At 42.3% G+C, this 17,692-nt stretch overlaps 1 protein-coding gene across 8 annotated transcripts in view; it reads left to right on the top strand.

Moving 5' to 3' along the window:
• Window positions 1-17,605, top strand: part of ASCC1 (activating signal cointegrator 1 complex subunit 1) — a 114,131-nt gene extending 96,526 nt beyond the window's left edge. For 3 of the 8 annotated variants that reach the window (XM_053207374.1, XM_027062228.2, XM_027062232.2), the window contains exon 10: window positions 1,974-5,195. In XM_053207374.1, coding sequence (XP_053063349.1) covers window positions 1,974-2,114 — 141 coding nt within the window. In that variant the 3' untranslated portion in view covers window positions 2,115-5,195. Of the gene's footprint in view, window positions 1-1,973; window positions 5,196-8,575; window positions 10,806-17,475 lie in introns of those variants that run through there. The other 5 variants (XM_027062231.2, XM_053207378.1, XM_015063401.3 and 2 more) reach the window with 4 other exon arrangements.
• The last annotated feature ends 87 nt before the right edge of the window (window positions 17,606-17,692 follow it).

Below are 17,692 nucleotides of genomic sequence, written 5' to 3'. Positions count from 1 at the left end.
CCAATTTGTGTTTTGTCTGTGTGTAGAGGAACAAGGCTTAGTATGAATAGGCTCGGTTGTGTTCTTTTGTGATATTTAGGAAGAATCCATAGGAGTACAGTCTTTATGAGTATTTTAAAAGTAGATGGGAGGCTTTTTTTTTTTTTTGACCCCTGGATGCATTGGATCTCCGTTTTCCTTCTTGTCTCCTCTCTCCCACATTTACTTGCTTCAGAAGTAATGTCGCATGTAGCCAGAAGAAAAATGTAAAGTACCGAAAGGCTTGAGAATTTGAATTGCATGCTACCTGGGCAGAGATCCAGAATCTTTTTTTTTTCCTTAGGTGAGGGAAATTTTAACAAAACTTTGAAATAAAGCTTATTTGTGGGGAAGAAACCTTTATTTGTGATCCTAATTCTAAGTGAGATTAGTACTGTGACCTATGCAGAGCCTGCGATATTCTTCAGACCTATTACATTTTCGGTCCGGTGCCCATTACTTTCTGTCTACAACCTAAAGCCTTCCTCTTAGACGTGCAGGCCAATTTCATGAAGAGCATTTCTGACATATACCGTTATTCGTTCTGTTGCTCTTCAGAGAGGATCTGCCAGGGGCCGTGCTGATCGTTTTTCACATCATTTGTTTCTCATTCTTGGCCACAGAGCCACGTGAACACTTTCTTTGCAGTCTGATTCACGCACGGAGCCCAAGGATGGCACCTCTCCACTTGGCATTCTTTGGCACAGATTTGTTATTCGAACCGTGGCCCTCAAAACACACTGGCTTGTGGGTGTGGCCTTCTACTGGCCCGTGTTCTGGGCCTGGTCCTGGGGTCTCTTAAATTTATATCCCAGTGTTAGTGGTTCTGGCCTATCTGGTTCCTTTCTTTTAAATGGAGCTAATAAAGCTCCGCTCTGGTTTACATCACAGCAATTTTTTGAAGGGTTAACGAGCTGGGCTTCTTGAGATACCTTTAGATCCTTAGAGGAAAGGTGTGATTTAACCACAGCAAGGCTTCATGCTGGGATTGCCTTCCTACAGAACCCCAAGTGCTTGTCAGACTATCTTCCATTCATGCTCATACCATCCTCCCTGCTAGGGAGGCAGGTGGGTAAGCATTGTTACTAAGTACAAAATAGTGTTATTACTGTTACTCTTATCTGAAAACGGGGTAATTGTAAAAAAGTAGAACTTGGTAAAACAGGTTATGGAAGAAAAACACTGGGGAAAACCTCAGAGTATCATGCTCTTGACGTTGCTGTTTACTTTGGGTCTCAAAAGTCTGATTGCTATACATGAAAACAATAGGAAACATCCCTTCTTCTGGAGAAATGGGACCCAGCACATCCTTCTACATACTTGCATTAACTGAACACCAGTACTTATTTTCTGTTGCACTACTTTCTTTATGTTCTAAGGGTTAGTTTAACTCACATCTACCAGGAATGAGTATACATTTCACAGGACTTCTATACGTTGGATCTTTATTTTGGACTTCAAAACTGAATTTCCTCACAGTGTAGTCATGTTGGACAGCATATAGTTCCCTGGGGCCTCTCAGCACAAGAATTGGATTTCCGTAAAAGAGAGATCTTTGGGGAGAGGAGGCCACTACTCTGTCTAAGATGGAAGAGAGGGAACAAGCCTCATTTGGGAAGCCAGTTGGGCAGAGGTCCCCAACAGATTTGTCGTTGTGCTGTTGAGGATCGGCCGTTCATTCAGTTCTGTGGCTTGAGGTCACAGATAGAAGGCCCCTTTCCACCCTCTTCCCACCTGTGTCTGAGACTTTTAGTCTCATCTTGCAGCCTAGTCACACATGGAGTTATTTCTGGTCTTTCGTGGTTGTGTCACAGGTCCTAGGAAGGGAGAAGTAGGTCTGAAAGGAATGCAAGGAAAAATGACCACAGTTAGCCTTTAAATCTTGCTGTTTGTTTTCTTTCAGTGTATACCACGACATTACTAGAAATCAATAATTCTCTCTGTGTTCTCTCTAGGAAACAAACATGTACAAACTAAGAAATGATAGGCTTCACAGATCATGTGAACAGAGGAAAGCAGGATGGTTGGATTTTATCTGTCATGGAAGCCTTGGCTTTGACCTATTAAAAAAACAAAATTCAACTGAGTACATTTAAAGATCTGATTGACTTTATTAAATGATTCATGAATCCGGCAGCATCCCATCCTTGCAGATAAAAAGGAGCTCCAAGGAGACGTACAAAATGGAAGGCTTTTATTGGAAGAAGGGAGTTGGGTGCGAAAAAGCAGTTTCTAGCAAAGAATGGTTTGTTTCAGGCAAGGTCACCTTCCTTTAGGGTGAAGGCAGGGGTCTGTCAGGCAGATGACCTCGCCAGTACTTACCAGGTAATTCCAGATTGGTGAAAGGTCACATTCCTGGGAGAGGCTGAAACTGTAGTGAGGTTAGTTATTAAGTCTTTGCTGGCGTCGGGCTTAGCATAGGTGACTCCATTTGGGGCCTGCTTTTATTTGTTTATTTTTTAACAGAGCAAAAATGTTTCATCTTGATAATCCACACTTCTGTCTTTACTTGGTGAAAGGAAAGGTTTGTTCACTTTTCTAAAGATACTGGGAGTATTCGGTGAAGGATAGCAGCTGCGTGCACAACAGTTTTCAAATGTTGTATTTATACTTACTTAGATTTACGTTTTTCTTCTTAAATTGTCCAGTTTGGTACTTATTAATTACAAATAGTGTCACGAATGTTTGAAGTCTTAAATTCTAATTTTATTTCCTTATCAAATATTTGTAGTTTTGTGTAGCTGTTTATCGTTATGTTCCTGTACAGCATGCTTTTTTTAAAATGCTGGCTTCCAGCACAACAGGGCTCTGTGTGAGTGTGTGTCAGAGATGTTTTCAGAAAGAAAGTGGCTTAGGTTTCAAAATTCCCAAGGGAGTTGTTATAAAACAACAGTGAGGAGAAAAAACTCAGCATGATTTAAATACCTCAACATGATTCTTTTTTAATTTAAATTTTTCCTGTTAGGTCTTTTATTTCCCAAACAATAGACTGCTTTGCTCTTCCTGAACTACTTTAGGCTAGAGAGAATTTTTTTGAGTTTAAGCTCTTTCCTCTTTCCTGTCTCAGGTACCTAATTAAATAGAGCCACTTGTGCTTATGTTCATCCAGAATTCCAGTAGAATTCTTCCAGCTGAACTAGAGCAATCCCACAGCAGGTTCCGGATACAAAGGTGGCAAGGAAAGTAGGAGTAGCAGGTGAAAGAATGTGCTCATTTCAGTCACCTCAGCGTGACTGGCTGGGGTGCCCTCACTGGGGCTTGAGCTGGGGTGTTGGAAGGGGCACCACCCACAGAAAGGGGCTGGGGGTGCAGGGGTACAGGAGCCCAGGTTCCAGAAGTTAGGCTGCCTAGGCTTACATCTCCATTTGCCTTTCTTTTTCTTTTCCAGCTTTATGAATCTCACTTTTGCACCCTTTACTGGCCATGTACCTGTGGGCAAGTTACTTAAGCCTTTTAAACTTCAAGTTCAGCTATAACATGGGAACTAATAATTAGTATCTGCTCCTTGGGGTTTTGAGGATCCAGTCAGATGGCCTCATGAAGCCCAAAGCATAATGCCTGGCACACATACTTGCCCAGTAAGTTGGCCAGTAACAATCTTTATTTTATTAGTGTTGTCAATACATATGTACTGTTCACTCTGATTTTTTAATAGACATTTAATAATACCGGCATTGGTAACTTTGTTAAAAAAATCTCCTATTTTGGGGGCACCTGGGTGGCTCAGTTGGTTAAGCATCCAACTCTTGATCTCAGTTCAGGTCTTGATCAGTTCAGGGTTATGAGTTCAAGCCCCGTGTTGGGCTCCACATTGGGCCTGAAGCCTACTTTAAAAAAAAAAAGAATCTCCTGTTACAATACATTTGAGTTCATAAAAATTTAAATGGACCTGGTAAAAACCACCATAAGGGAAGTCAAAAGACAAATGACAAAGGAAGGAGGATATATTTGCAATTCATACCATAGACAAAAGGGTTTACTTCTCTACTGTATAAAGAACTACTAGTCACTAAAACAATAGACAGTTGTAAAGTTTTTAAGGGTGATATGCTTCCATTTAACTGTGCTACAGATTTCATGTTGTGAATACATATATACTCCGAGCAAAACGGGAAAACTTAAGGTTGGAGTGGGGCTTGGGACACATGTTACCAAAGAAACGGCCATGAGTGTGTAAACAGACCTGAAATTTTTGTTTTTCCCCATAAGATAGCCCCCTCTCAGAAATGCTCTGTTACTGTCCATGGTACCCTCATATTTACTCTGTCATCCAGGATTTTTCTTATGTCCTTTTCCTGACTCCCCCATCTCCAGAAAGTCACTGAGTCTTTTCTGTGTTTCATTCAGAGCAGAGTATCTCTGCTCCAGTCTTTCCAGTCATGCAACTACTAATCTCTGTCATGACTGAGCTGCTGCCCTGGTTTCCTTTACTTTGTCTTGTTCCCTCATCCATTCGGCACAGTGTACCACACCCAGATCAATTTCCCTAAAACAGGGTTTCATGTTGGGCCACCAACCTGCTCAGAGACCTTCAGTGGTTCCCCACCATCTAGAATGGAGTCTGACTTCTGAACCAGACCCTCAGGGTCCCTTAATGTGATTCACCGTCCTATGTCTCTCGACTTAGTCTTTCTCACTATGATTTTTCAGGGACCCTCCAAACACCTAACCTGGTCTGCTTGACCCTGCTGCCCATGCCCATTTCTGCCTTCATGCTAATCTCCTCCTTCTGTTTTCTGAGTCTTATACTTGCTGCAAGCCCCAGCTCAGTTCCGGTCTCCTCTAGATGGCTGTCCTAGGTGCCCAACCTCGGCGTCCATTGTTTTCTTGCCTTGATGCATTTACTGATTGCCTGTACCTCCCCTCTCACACTTAACCTTTGCCACCTTTGTTGTCTTCGGTAAACTTTTTCATTGAAGCAGGACATACTACAGAAAAGTACCTAGATCACAGAGTAAGTCAGTAACTTTTCACGAGGTCAACACACCCGTGTCATCCATGTTTCTCTCTTCTGATTCACACCCTGTCTCCCTAACTAGATGGTAAGCACCTGGGAGACAGAACCAAATCGCATGCCTTTGCATAAAAATGCATCACATCAGGTACTCGGTGACATTTCAGATCAGGAATTGGAGCTAAGAAAGGGGTCTAGGCTTTGACAAATAAGAAATACATAGAAATTTATTTTTTATTTAAAAAAAGTTTTTTTAACGTTTTATTTATTTTTGAGACAGAGAGAGACAGAGCATGAATGGGGGAGGGGCAGAGAGAGAGGGAGACACAGAATCGGAAGCAGGCTCCAGGCTCCGAGCCATCAGCCCAGAGCCTGACGCGGGGCTCGAACTCATGGACCGCGAGATCGTGACCTGAGCTGAAGTCGGCCGCTTAACCGACTGAGCCACCCAGGCGCCCCGAAATACATAGAAATTTAAAGGAGTACACGAAATTTCCATTACTAACTACAAATTCTTTCTTGACAACTAGTTAACAGTTGAGGCACGATTAGAGGGAATATAGCTTTGGCGAGTCCTGTTCAAGGATTCCTAGATGGTGACCTGTATGTAAATAAGACCTTTAAATCTGTTGCCAACAAGGCCATGTCATGCTTTCTCTTTTCAGACATAATGTTCACAGACATATGCAGCATGAGTTTTTGTTGTCATTGTCTCCAGCAAATATTTATTGATCACATGCATCCTACCAGGTGCGGTTCCAGTGTACGGTGCTATTCAGCTGTGAATAACATAAAAGATTCTTCCCCTGTAGAGCTTATATTTTAATGAGTCACTAGAAATAGTTGACAGAACTAAAAGAAAGGCTTAAGACTAAAGATAAAAGGACTAAACAATACGATAACTGACAAATTGTTACAAAATCCTCATCAACATACAGAGAGAAAAAGAACATGGAGATAGGAGGGGCTAAAGGAAGATTAGCACCACCCTAGGGGTTTCTGGGTAAGAAATCCATTTATGATATTATCAAAAGGTATGAAAGAGGATGGCTACTCAGAAAGGTAAAACAAGTTCAGGGTTAGAGAGAACAGAGAGATGTCAAAACCATCATAGGAAATACTCAATTTTCAAGAGCACCTTACAGTTTATAAGGAAGGTACTTTGACTTGTTCCTCTTACTGGATTTTTGCCCACTCTGATCTCGTACAGCGGGTGGTATCATTTACGCACAGTCATGCAGCTCCCGTGTGCCGGGTGTAAGTTTACGCTGACTGCAGCACTCTCCCAGGCTGCTCTTATCACCATATTTACTATTTACTTTAAACCTAAAGCATGAGGATCTCTCTGGCAGATCACGCCGTCTACAGGTTATCCGCATAAGGCAAGGTAAAGTTACAGGGGTATCACTTGCCAGCTCCCAGCTGTGGCTCTATCACTTGGAAACATAGGCAGAGGGAATGGAAGGTAGAGGACCCACCCATAGGCTGCTAATCCTTAAAAAGTAACTTGTTGAAAGTGTTATGAGTTCCCTTTTAGTTTAGTTTTGTCTTGTCTTTTATTGCCCCTTTGGTGATACCTTTTTAGCATGTAGAAGGCTTGGGTTTGCAAAGCTATAAATCTGCCAGTCTTGTCGACATGGCTTTCACTTCAAATTAATGTTCAGCAAAGGGATTAGCAGATAACTGTTTTGGGCTGTATTTCTTTACACAAAAGGGTGGATATGGTTTGAACAGGCTGCCAAAGCCAGGAAGAGAAGTTAATTGTATAAATCAATGCAGGCAAGAGCTGATCACCTTTCTGAAAGACAAGACAATGCAGCATACAACCTCTAAATAGATCTTTGGGGTCAAGTTGATGTCATGTCGAAGGATCAATATTTACGGGGCTTTATAAAGTTAGCCTTTAATGAACCCCAGGCATTTTGCTAGGTCATTAATTGCAGGAAGAGGAAAGGCAACAGCTATTGAAGTCCATGGCTGTGGAGCTTGTGTAAAAATAAGTGAAGAGACGGTCACTCGCTTATGTGCAAACGTCCCATCCTAGGTTCTCCCCAAGCATTGTTGGGTTTGTGTATTAAAAGACTTTCTTGAGATTTTACTGACATTTTAAGAAACGGCAACTCTTGTATCCTAACAGAAGGCAGACCCTTTACACTTCAACAACGTTATCTAAGCAGTTAATTTTCTTAGCAGGGATGAGTTCTGATTATCATTTTAGATTCTGCCTTATAACTGTGCTAATCACAAGGGTCGGTCCCTCTCAGAGTATGACTCATCCCTCTCTCTGATACCCTTGAAAGGGTATCACCTAGAGTGAAGAATTGGGGCACCTGGCTGGTTCAGTTGCCAGAGGGTAGAGCATGTGACTCTTGATCTTGGGGTCATGAGTTCAAGCCCCAAGTTGGATATGGAGCCTACTCTAAAAAAATAAAATAAAATATTTTTTCAAGAAGTGAAGAATTATAATATAAACTTACTTTAGGATGCTAGCTTGAATCCAAGTCAGGTGGAAGGTTGTTGATAAATATTATCATTTTTGGGGTGCCTGGGTGGCTCAGTCAGTTGAGCGTCCGACTTCAGCTCAGGTCATGATCTCACGGTTCATGGGTTTGAGCCCCCACGTTGGGCTCTGTGCTGACAGCTCGGAGCCTGGAGCCTGCTTCGGATTCTGTGTCTCTCTCTCTGCCCCTCCCCTGCTCACACTCTGTCTCTGTCTCTGAAAAGTTAATAAATAAATAAATAAATAAATAAATAAATAAGTAAGTAAGTAAGTAAGTAAATGTAAAAAACAATTTTTTAAAAAATATATTATCGTTTGCACGTGTAATATCATCCAGTAGAAGACTATTTGGTATATATAAGTGTTCTGTATTCCTCACGAGGTTGTCAGGATCACTCCTGGGTTAGGAACCTTATCTTCTATTTATTTTAGTCAGTGCTTCTACCAAATGTTGTTGACTAGTTGGAGGAAGGTACCGTATCAAATTTTCTCTTGACTGTCATAAGATCCCATCGAGGGTCCTGTCAAGTCAGGGCTGAAAATCATAGAGACAGCTTTGTTGGGCCCTGGGAGTCAGGGTGTTTGTTATAAGTTCTTGGTCAGAGCTGCTCAGCAGATAAATTTTAAAATTGACTTTTCAGCTCTCTTCCCCTAGTGCATTTTGTTAGACGAGGCTTTAAAATTCAGGGCACCTTGGTGGCTCAGTCAGTTAAGGGTCCAACTTCAGCTTATGATCTCGCAGTTTGTGGGTTCAAGCCGCGCATCTGGCTCAGTGCTGACAGCTCAGAGCCTGGAGCCTGCTTCAGATTCTGGGTCTCCCTCTCTCTCTGCCCCTCCCCTGCTCACACTCTGTCTCTCTCTCTCTCAAAAATAAATATTGAAAAAAAAATTTTTTTTTTTAATTCACCGGAGAGAAGGGCTACTGTTCTTTTCTCACTCCCACCCACATCCAGGATCGTTTTTCAGAATAAATACTGAAAAGAAAAAGCATGAGAGGTTTGTTGGGACTGTTGCAGTGTTTTTTACAAGAGAATCTGCTATTTGCTCTTTGCACCTGTAGTTTTCTTTGGACACTCATTCGGATTTGTATTCTCTCTTTTCAGCTCTTTGAGAACTTCTACTTTGGCACCCTGAAGCTCAATTCCATTCACATCTCTCAGAGGTTCACGGTAGACAGCTTTGGGAACTACGCCTCCTGTGGGCAAATTGACTTCTCCTGAGGAGGATCTTGGGAAGCGCCAAAAATTGAACATCCTCCCGAGGTGCCAGGGGAAAGAAGATCTTTGTTTTTATTGCCGACGAGGGATGTGGAAATTTGGATGGTGACTTTCCTGGGTGGTTCCCCACAACACAGCATGGTCTCTAATATAATACTTGTCCACAGTCAGCAAACTGCCGGTCAGCCCAGGTGGTTGTGGGCACAAGGGGAACTTGTGTCTGGAACCCTTGGCTTGTTCCTCTTTCACAGGGTCTACTTTCTTTCTGAAGCTCTTCTCTGGAAACGTACCTCTCAAGCCCACTGGAGCTAAGATTCGCATTATTTCTTACACACATACTGATTTTGCCCTAGCCGTTAAGCTCTTTCATATTAACACTTTAAAAGAGAGTTTTATTTTTTTATTTTTATTTTTTGATATATGAAATTTATTGTCAGATTGGTTTCCATACAACAGCCAGTGCTCATCCCAAAAGATGCCCTCTTCAATACCCACCACCTACCCTCCCCACCCTCCCACCCCCCCCATCAACCCTCAGTTTGTTCTCAGTTTTTAAGAGTCTCTTATGCTTTGGCTCTCTCCCACTCTAACCTTAAAAGAGAGTTTTAAAGACATGGTTTCATTACCGTCTCCACGTAAATCGAATGTCTCCAGTTTTAACCAGGTTTGATTTTTACTTCCCTTTGTACTGTAACTTTTAATCACTACCCAGAATTCCTTTGTGGTAAAAAACACACGACATAAAGTTTACCATCTTAACCATTTCTTTGTAAGTATGTAGTTCAGTAGTAGTAAGATATTCACGTTGTTGTGAAACATCTCCAGAACTTTCTCATCCTGCAGATCTGAAACTATACCCATTAAACAACTCTCTGTGTCCCCCTCCCCCAGGTCTCTGGCAGCCACCCTTCTGCTTTCTCTTTCTATGAGCTTGACTGCTTTAGATACCGCATATGAGTGGAATCATACGGTATTTGTCTTTTTGTGACTGGCTTATTTCACTTAGCGTGACGTCCTCAAGGTTCATCCACGTTGTGTAGTGCATGTCAGAATTTCCTCCCTTTAAGAAAGGCCAAATAATATTTTGTTTTACGTGTACCCTGTGTTTTGTTTATCCATTCAGCCACCGATGGATGCTTGGGTTCCTTGACTGTTGTGAACAGTCCTCTGTGAACACGGCTGTACAGATACCTCTTCCTGATCCTGCTTTCAGTTCCTTTACTACTCAGTTTTATCTTCAGCGAAATAACATCACGGTTTTTTTTTTTTGATCTTTTACTTTGGTCTGTCCTTTTTCTTCTGAAGTTGGTAGCCTTTTATGTTTGTTGGATTCCTGTTCCTTATCCTCCCCCCCTACCCCCAGCCTTCCCAGGCCAGTGATGGAGTTGCAGTATCGTAGCTCCTTTGTGTCAACTCCGTGGGGCAGCAGCAGTAGAAACAGCGATGGCATCAGCAGGGCCGTGCACGGTTCCACGGGGCAGAGTCAGCTGCGGAAGGACCGTCTCCCTTCCTTGCTCCAGCCTCGCTCTCACCTTCCTCTCCTCTTCACATTTCTTCTCCCTCCATGTCCCCTCTTTCTCTTTCCTTCATTCCTTACTCTTGATTCTTTCTGTTTGAAAAGTGTGATTCTGAACCCTGTGCATTAAGGCCACTACCTAGTAGGGGCTGTGTAGAACACTCAGGTTTGCTTATCAGTGCGACTGCCCAGATCACTTGTGAATAAATGAATTTCCAGAGTTACTGTTTTTCTTTCACTCTTACACAGTTTTAGTTTGACTCCCTTAGTCAACGTATGTCGGGACACAGTGTTGCCATCACTTAGTTGCTGGCATAGCTGTTAACCGTTCCTCCAGAACTTACATGTTCGTGCCTGCAGGGTTGGTTTTTCCCCAAACACTTAGTAACATGAGATTTTATCTCATTTACCTTCAGTGGTTGGATGGCGCGGTGTGCACGGTGCAACAAGTTCTCCCAGAGATTGTGCTGCATAGCAACATTGACAGTGGAGTTTGGTGCCCTCACCTCATCTCCGAGCATCTCTCTTACGGCCTTCTTTCCGCCACCCGCCACTGGGCAGCCTTGCCCAGGACGTAAAGATGTCTTGTTTTGTTTTTAATGTTTTTTCATGTTTATTTATTTTTGAGAGAGAGAGAGATGAGTGAGTGCAAGTGGGGGAGGGACAGCGAGAGAGAGAGAGAGAGAGGGAAGGAGACAGGATCTGAAACAGGCTCCATGCTGATAGCAGAAAGCCGGATGCGGGTTCGAATTCAGGAACCATGAGGTCATGACCTGAGCTGAAGTCGGACACTTAACTGACTGAGCCCCCCAGATACCCCTAAAGAGGTCTTATTTTGGATGTTAGAGATTTTATGACTTGTGTTTCTAGTAAATTTTTTTATCTTTGGAAAATGTAACTATATACCAAATCCTCAATTCTTTTTTTTTTTAAGATTTTATTTTTTAAGTAATCCCTACACCCAATGTGAGGCACGAACTTACAACCCTGAGATGAAGAGCCACATGCCAAGCACCCCCAAATCCTAAATTCATAATAGAATCGGAACTTCTGTTATTTAAAATTTAGAGGCAACTATGCATTTTAAGGACATATTGTATTATTAAGTAATTTTTCACAAGTAATTTACCTCTTTCAGTCTCCTCTCACGACTTCATGGTGGATTTTTCCAGAGGCTACGTGACGTAGTGACATCATCACTCTGATGGTTAATGGAGCGTGTGCTTATGTATTTTTGTATTTCCTAGAATCTTGTAAGTTGTAGAAATTCATAAGAATCTCTCAAGATTCAGGGTCCCCTCTCACCAAATTGTAATGCGGTTTGTATTGGAAGATTTGCTGTGTTTATAATCAAATCTCCTTAAATATTATCAGTTAGTATTTCATCCTGTATTGAAATAGAGTTAAATTGCAGCTAACATCACTCCAGCCAGTTTTTGAGGCACTGACTTCACCCAGCTCCTCAAAGAGGAGGAGGGAAGACAATCCCACTGCAATTATTACACAAGATCTGTACTGTTATATAAGGAATTTTGGCATGGAGAATAATTTTGATTTTTTTGGAGGGGACACAGTTTGCCCCAGATGAACTCCTTACCCATGGTAGAAACGTGATAAATGTTACTTTTGATGGTTATTTTTTTAAGTGAGCTCCAGAGTTTACTACATTGGACATTGATGAGAATCCAGCTTCGTAAAGACACAAAGTTTGCTTCAGGTTCGCTTTTGTGTTGTGCTCTTTTCCTGGAGCTGACAGGAACCCGATGGCACCAGAGGTATATTGAGTTGGGAAACACCTCTCAAATTCTTTTAAAAATTTTTTATTTTATTTTATTTTTTTTTAATTTTTTTTTAACGTTTATTTATTTTTGAGACAGAGAGAGACAGAGCATGAACGGGGGAGGATCAGAGAGAGGGAGACACAGAATCTGACAGGCTCCAGGCTCTGAGCTGTCAGCACAGAGCCTGACGTGGGGCTCAAACTCACGGGCGCGAGATCATGACCTGAGCTGAAGTCGGCCACTCAACCGACTGAGCCACCCAGGCGCCCCCCAAAAAAATTTGTTTAATATTTATTTATTTTTGAGACTGAGAGAGACAGAGCATGAACGGGGGAGGGTCAGAGAGAGAGGGAGACACAGAATCTGAAGCAGGTTCCAGGCTCTGAGCTGTCAGCACAGAGCCCGACGTGGGGTTTGAACTCACGGACCATGAGATCATGACCTGAGCGGAAGTCAGAAGCTTAACCGACTGAGCCACCCATGCGCCCCTCAAATTCTATCTTAATGCCTATAGGGAACATGGATATCAAAGCCCCAGGATGCTATAGCTGTTGTGGCTGTTTTATTAATAGCTTTTTGGTTGTTAATAAAATTTTTAAATTTTTTTTCAATGTTTATTTAGTTTTGAGAGAGCGTGAGTAGGGAAGGGGCAGAGAGAGAGGGAGACACAGAATCCAAAGCAGGCTCCAGGCTCCAAGCTGTCAGCACAGAACCGACATGCGGCCTGAACCCACCAACTGCGAGATCATGACCTGAGCTGAAATCAGAGGCTTAACCAACTGAGCCACCCAGGCACCCCTAATAAAATGTTTTTTAAACAAAGGATAAAATAAATTCACTTTGTGAAAAATAATCTAGCTGTACATTCATGCTTTATGTTTTTTTCAATATGCATTTTATACTTCAGTTTAAATGTTGTTTTAAAAACAAATTTCATCCTCCAGAGGTTAGTCCTCCCTATGCATTTAAGCACATATCATATATCATACTGTTAAATAGTTTTTCACAAATAATAAATAATATTCGTGGAATGCTCACATTTGTCGTTTGTGTATACGCTCATTTAATCTTTACAACAGCCCACTTAAGTTGGTATTATTCATTACCCTCATTTTACAAACTGAGGCTTCACAAGGTTAAGAAATTTGCCTGAGGTCATAACAAGCTTATACCACCAATTCTTAAAATGTGATCCGTGGACCCCCTGTGAGTCCCTGAGAACCTTTTAGGGCTGTATGTGGTCCACTCTATCTTCTTAAAAATACTAAGGTATTATTTGCCTTTTTCATTCATTCTCTCATGAGTGTACAGTGGAGTTTTCCAGAGGCTATGGGACATGGTGAGATCATCACTGATGGTTAATGGAATATGTGCTTGTATGTTTTGTGTTTTCTAGAATTTTGTAAAGTTGGCAGGTTTACATTATGTTTTTAGACTTTAACTCCTTTTGCTCTCAGTACTTCTGTACTCCAGCTACCTGTTTTCAGTTTTATCTGCTGTTACAGGCTGAATTACATGCCTGAGAATTTATATGTTGAAGCCCTAACCCCTCAGTAGCTCAGAATTGCAACTGTGTTTGGGGACAGGGCCTTTAAAGAGGTGATTAAGTAAAAATGAGGCTGAGGCTTTTAGGGTGAGCCCTAATCCAGTCTGACTGATGTCCTTATAAGAAGAGGAACTTTGGACACACAAAGAAGCATCAGATCCCTGGCCTCCAAGGTCCACCCCCTGGGTCTGTCTTCAAAAAGGGTTGGCGATGACATCACCAAGGCAACGGGTGATTGCAAGGGTCTGAGGATTACAGTGAAACTGACCTTCTAGCACAGACACGCCCCAATTGAGGTAGTTCCTTCTGCCTTGCCCTGATCCAGGGGCTGCAGTGCTGATGGCTGCTAACTTCCTGACATGAACAGTGATGTGGAGAAATGTCCAGTTAAGAACTAGAGAAGAAAATATTTCAATAAAGGATTGTTTGACAACCAAAGGAAAAAAAAAATCTGTGCATGCACAGAGGGAAAGACCATGTGTGACACAGCAAGAAGGCAGCTAGCTATCTGCAAGCCAGGAAGAAAGACCTCAGGACAAACCAAGCCTACCAAGACCTTCATGTTGGACTTGTACTCTCCAGAACTTTGAGAAAATGCATTTCTATTGTTTAAGCCACCCAATTTATGGTATTTTGTTATGGCAGTCCTAACAAACTAATATGCCTGTGCTTTTTTTTTTTTTTAAAGTTTATTTATTTTGAGAGAGAGCATGAGTGGAGGAGGGGCAGAAAGAGAGAAAGGGAGAGAGGGAATCCTATGCAGGCTCCACACTCCTAAGCGTGGAGCCTGATGTGGGGCTTTAACCCTGAACCATGAGATTGTGACCTGAGCTGAAATTAAGTTGGACACTTAACTGACTGAGCCCCCCAGGCACCCCAGTAATATGCTTATTCTAACACAGGAGCTAATCTGTGTGTCTTGAGCCAGACATTAAAGAAACTTGCAAAAATGTAAATGCCCTCTTCTAGATTTTTTTTGGGGGGGAATATAGTTGTGTTTCACAAAATACGTTATTTTGTTAATATGTAATGGGTTCATTACTCTTCTTTTTAAATAAGCATTTTTTTCTCCGATTCTCAGGGGTTTCTTTAAAGATCTGATTCTTTTTAAAGAGCAGTTTTAAGTTCAGAGCAAAATTTAGAGGCAGGCTTAGTTTTATTTTCAAGTACAATAGATGATATCTATATCTATATATCTTACATAAACCAAAGTTACATAAACCAAAGTTCTATTGAGGATTCCTCAATACACTTTTAGTGTAAAGGACTCCTGAGACCAAAAAGTTTGAGAACTGCTATACTACACTCTACTTCTTCCAGATAGGATCATATTACACATGAGCTTCTGTAAAAAGCTCTTCTCATCCGGCAATATATAGTGGGACATTAGTTGTCAATACAGGTTACATTATTATTATTATTTATTGTTTTGTTATTTTAGAGCAAGCACATGTGCACAGGGGGGAGGGGCAGAGGGAGGGAGAGAGAAAATCCCAAGCAGCCTCAATGCTCATCATAGAGCCCGACAAGGGGCTTGATCCCACAACCCTGGGATCATGACCCTAGCTGAAATCAAGAGTGGGGCGCTCAACCGACTAAGCTACCCAGGCGCCCCCTACCTATATTATTTATAATGTCTGTGCACTAGTCCATTGTGTGTATGTATTGTACTTTAACTAGTTGGTCCCTGAGTAATGGACAATGAGTTGGTTTCCAGGTATGGCTATTATAAACAATTCTGGATTGAATATGCATTTTTTTAATGCTTGTGAAGTCATGCAGAAATGAGATTAAATGGTTTTAAAGATGTGGTTAGATTTAAATTTCTTATTTGGAAATGAGGGTTCTTCCATTTTGTATTGCTAAATATTAAATACAAACAGAAAAATGCATAAAACATACGTACCATTTAACAAATACACCCGGCAGCTTTGGGGCCCATTGGTCTGAAAAGGCTGACCTGCTAGTAATTCTCTCATAGTTTGGGAAAAACTTTTCTTCTTTATAAATTTCAACTGTCCATTTTCTACAGCTCTTTTACCTGTCATCTGGAAAATTGGATTCTCTCTCCTAAATTAGCTTTCCTATTATTAGCTTAACTAACAGTCCTGGACTCCTGTGGGTTTGCTTTCAGGGCAAATCAACTGACCCAGCTTGAAGGTGTGGCCCAAGACCAGTTTCTCTGGAGGAGCTGCCTAGGAGTGTGGGAAACATTTTGACCTTCAAAAGTCTGGAAACATCTATTGTCTTATTGATGGGCATCTTGTCAGTGCCTTTCCAAACTCTTTATCAGGCAACTTTGGTAATTCTAGAAGATAAGGGACTTCATGAGATAGTACTGGAAAGGGAGAGCTATATCTAGAATCTACTGCCTCAGTGCCTTGGTGGTCCACACTTAGCTTTGCTAGAAGACTAGGATTGAGATGATGCGGGGAAATGGCAAGTTTTAGTACATCTTCAGAACTATGGTACATCAGAGCCTTCTCTTCCCAACCTGAGAGAAGAACTAACATTTTGTAAATGCCCACTGTGCTCAAGCACTTAATATGTGATTTTGCATGAGTTTCACAGCAATCTTCTGAGATCTTCTGCAATTTGTAATAGAAACGAGATTAGGGAACTTGCCCAATAACAGCTAACAAGCAGGATCACCCCCAGTCTGACAACAGACTGTGTTCTTTCACTATACCATGCTGCTATAAAACCCGGCCAGGTAGCTTTATTTACTGGGAGATGAAGAGATCAATGGCCAGGGCCTCACTGCAGCACCACCTCTAAATCCAACCGCAAAGCAAAAAGAAAACACGGAAAAGGAGCTATTGTTTTCTGTTTTCCCAAAGGGATCCCAACCCAAGCCATTGATGCGATCAGAATTCCCAGGCAGGCCAGATTCAGGGTGACTACGAACCGTATTACCTGTGTTTTTTTCCTACTGATTAAGATCATGTGTTTCATTGCCTTTGTTTTTTTTTGTTTTGTTTTGTTTTGTTTTTAAATATCACAGCAGCCAAGTCTTTTTATAAAAATACAATCTAGGGCTTGGGTCCCAAAAGTTCCTTATGTTTTGTCCTGTCAGATTCTCTGTTTCCTCTTCAATTTATCTGTAATGTAAGCCTCACCCCATTTCTGCTCTGATCCTGGGACTGCCCAGCCTCCAGCCTTTCCAACTGGTATGTCAACACATTTCTACAGGTTATGATAAGGGTCACAATATTAACAAAAACCTGGACACCTCAAAACCAGCCTCCCCCCGCAACCCCCTTCCCCAGTGGCTTATTAAAATCAGCTTGAAGTCAAAACCATGAACAAATGTGCCTTTTCCAAATTTGCAGCCTCAAGGCAGATGAAATGGTCAAATGTGTTTGCCTTTTAGGGTTGCCCTAGGAAGAGCTAACAAAAGGGGTGACGGCCCTTAAACAGCTGCTTGGGGAGAAGGACATCTGCCTCTTTTACCAGCCATTCAGTGCTCAGGCCTTGCCTTGAAAAGAGCACGCGGGGCTGGGAAGCAATAGTTCTGGGGCAGCCAGTTGTTATATGGCTTTTGTCTTAACGAAGTCACCCATTACTGTTGGAGCCATAAGTCTGCAGGAAGCCAGCTGTCAGGGCTGTGGCACAGGCCCCTCTGGGTGGCAGGCAAGGGGAGACAGAGTGTCTGTGGCCAAATTCCCTTTTAGACACCTGAGCCTGGCTGGCTTTGTAACTGGAGAGATTTGTGTCCTCCCCACTCCCATCTTCCCTGGGGAGACCACGGGGCGCTTTCTCTTGCCCTCCACCCTTGGAGAGACATCGGGGACATCTCGGGCTTTGGATTCCTTGGTTTGCAACTCCCCAAGTGCTTAGCTGGGCTGGGTTCTGCTTCGGTTGGCTGGCGTTTGGCGCTCTCATCTAGCGCTTCCCTTTGAAATCTACCCCTCCTTTTTTTTTTTTTTTTTTTTTAAACCAGGTATGATGATGTCAAACGTGATGCTGATGCTACAGTTACAGACACGGCCCCTGCTGGCGCAGCCTCTCTGATTTTCTCTCCCTCTCCGCGTCCAGCGCTGGGCTTTTTCAGACAAGTGCATCTCCTAACCAGGTCACATTTCAGCCGCGACCCACTATCCGTCTGTCACCGGAGTCAGACCGCAGGAGGAGGGCGGAAGAAGACGACGGCGTTTGCT

The sequence above is a fragment of the Acinonyx jubatus genome, chromosome D2, assembly GCF_027475565.1.
Source record: "Acinonyx jubatus isolate Ajub_Pintada_27869175 chromosome D2, VMU_Ajub_asm_v1.0, whole genome shotgun sequence".
Classification (NCBI taxonomy): Eukaryota; Metazoa; Chordata; class Mammalia; order Carnivora; family Felidae; genus Acinonyx; species Acinonyx jubatus.
The sequence above is the reverse complement of the archived record's forward strand: the minus strand, read 5'-3'. Positions and strand labels throughout refer to the sequence as shown.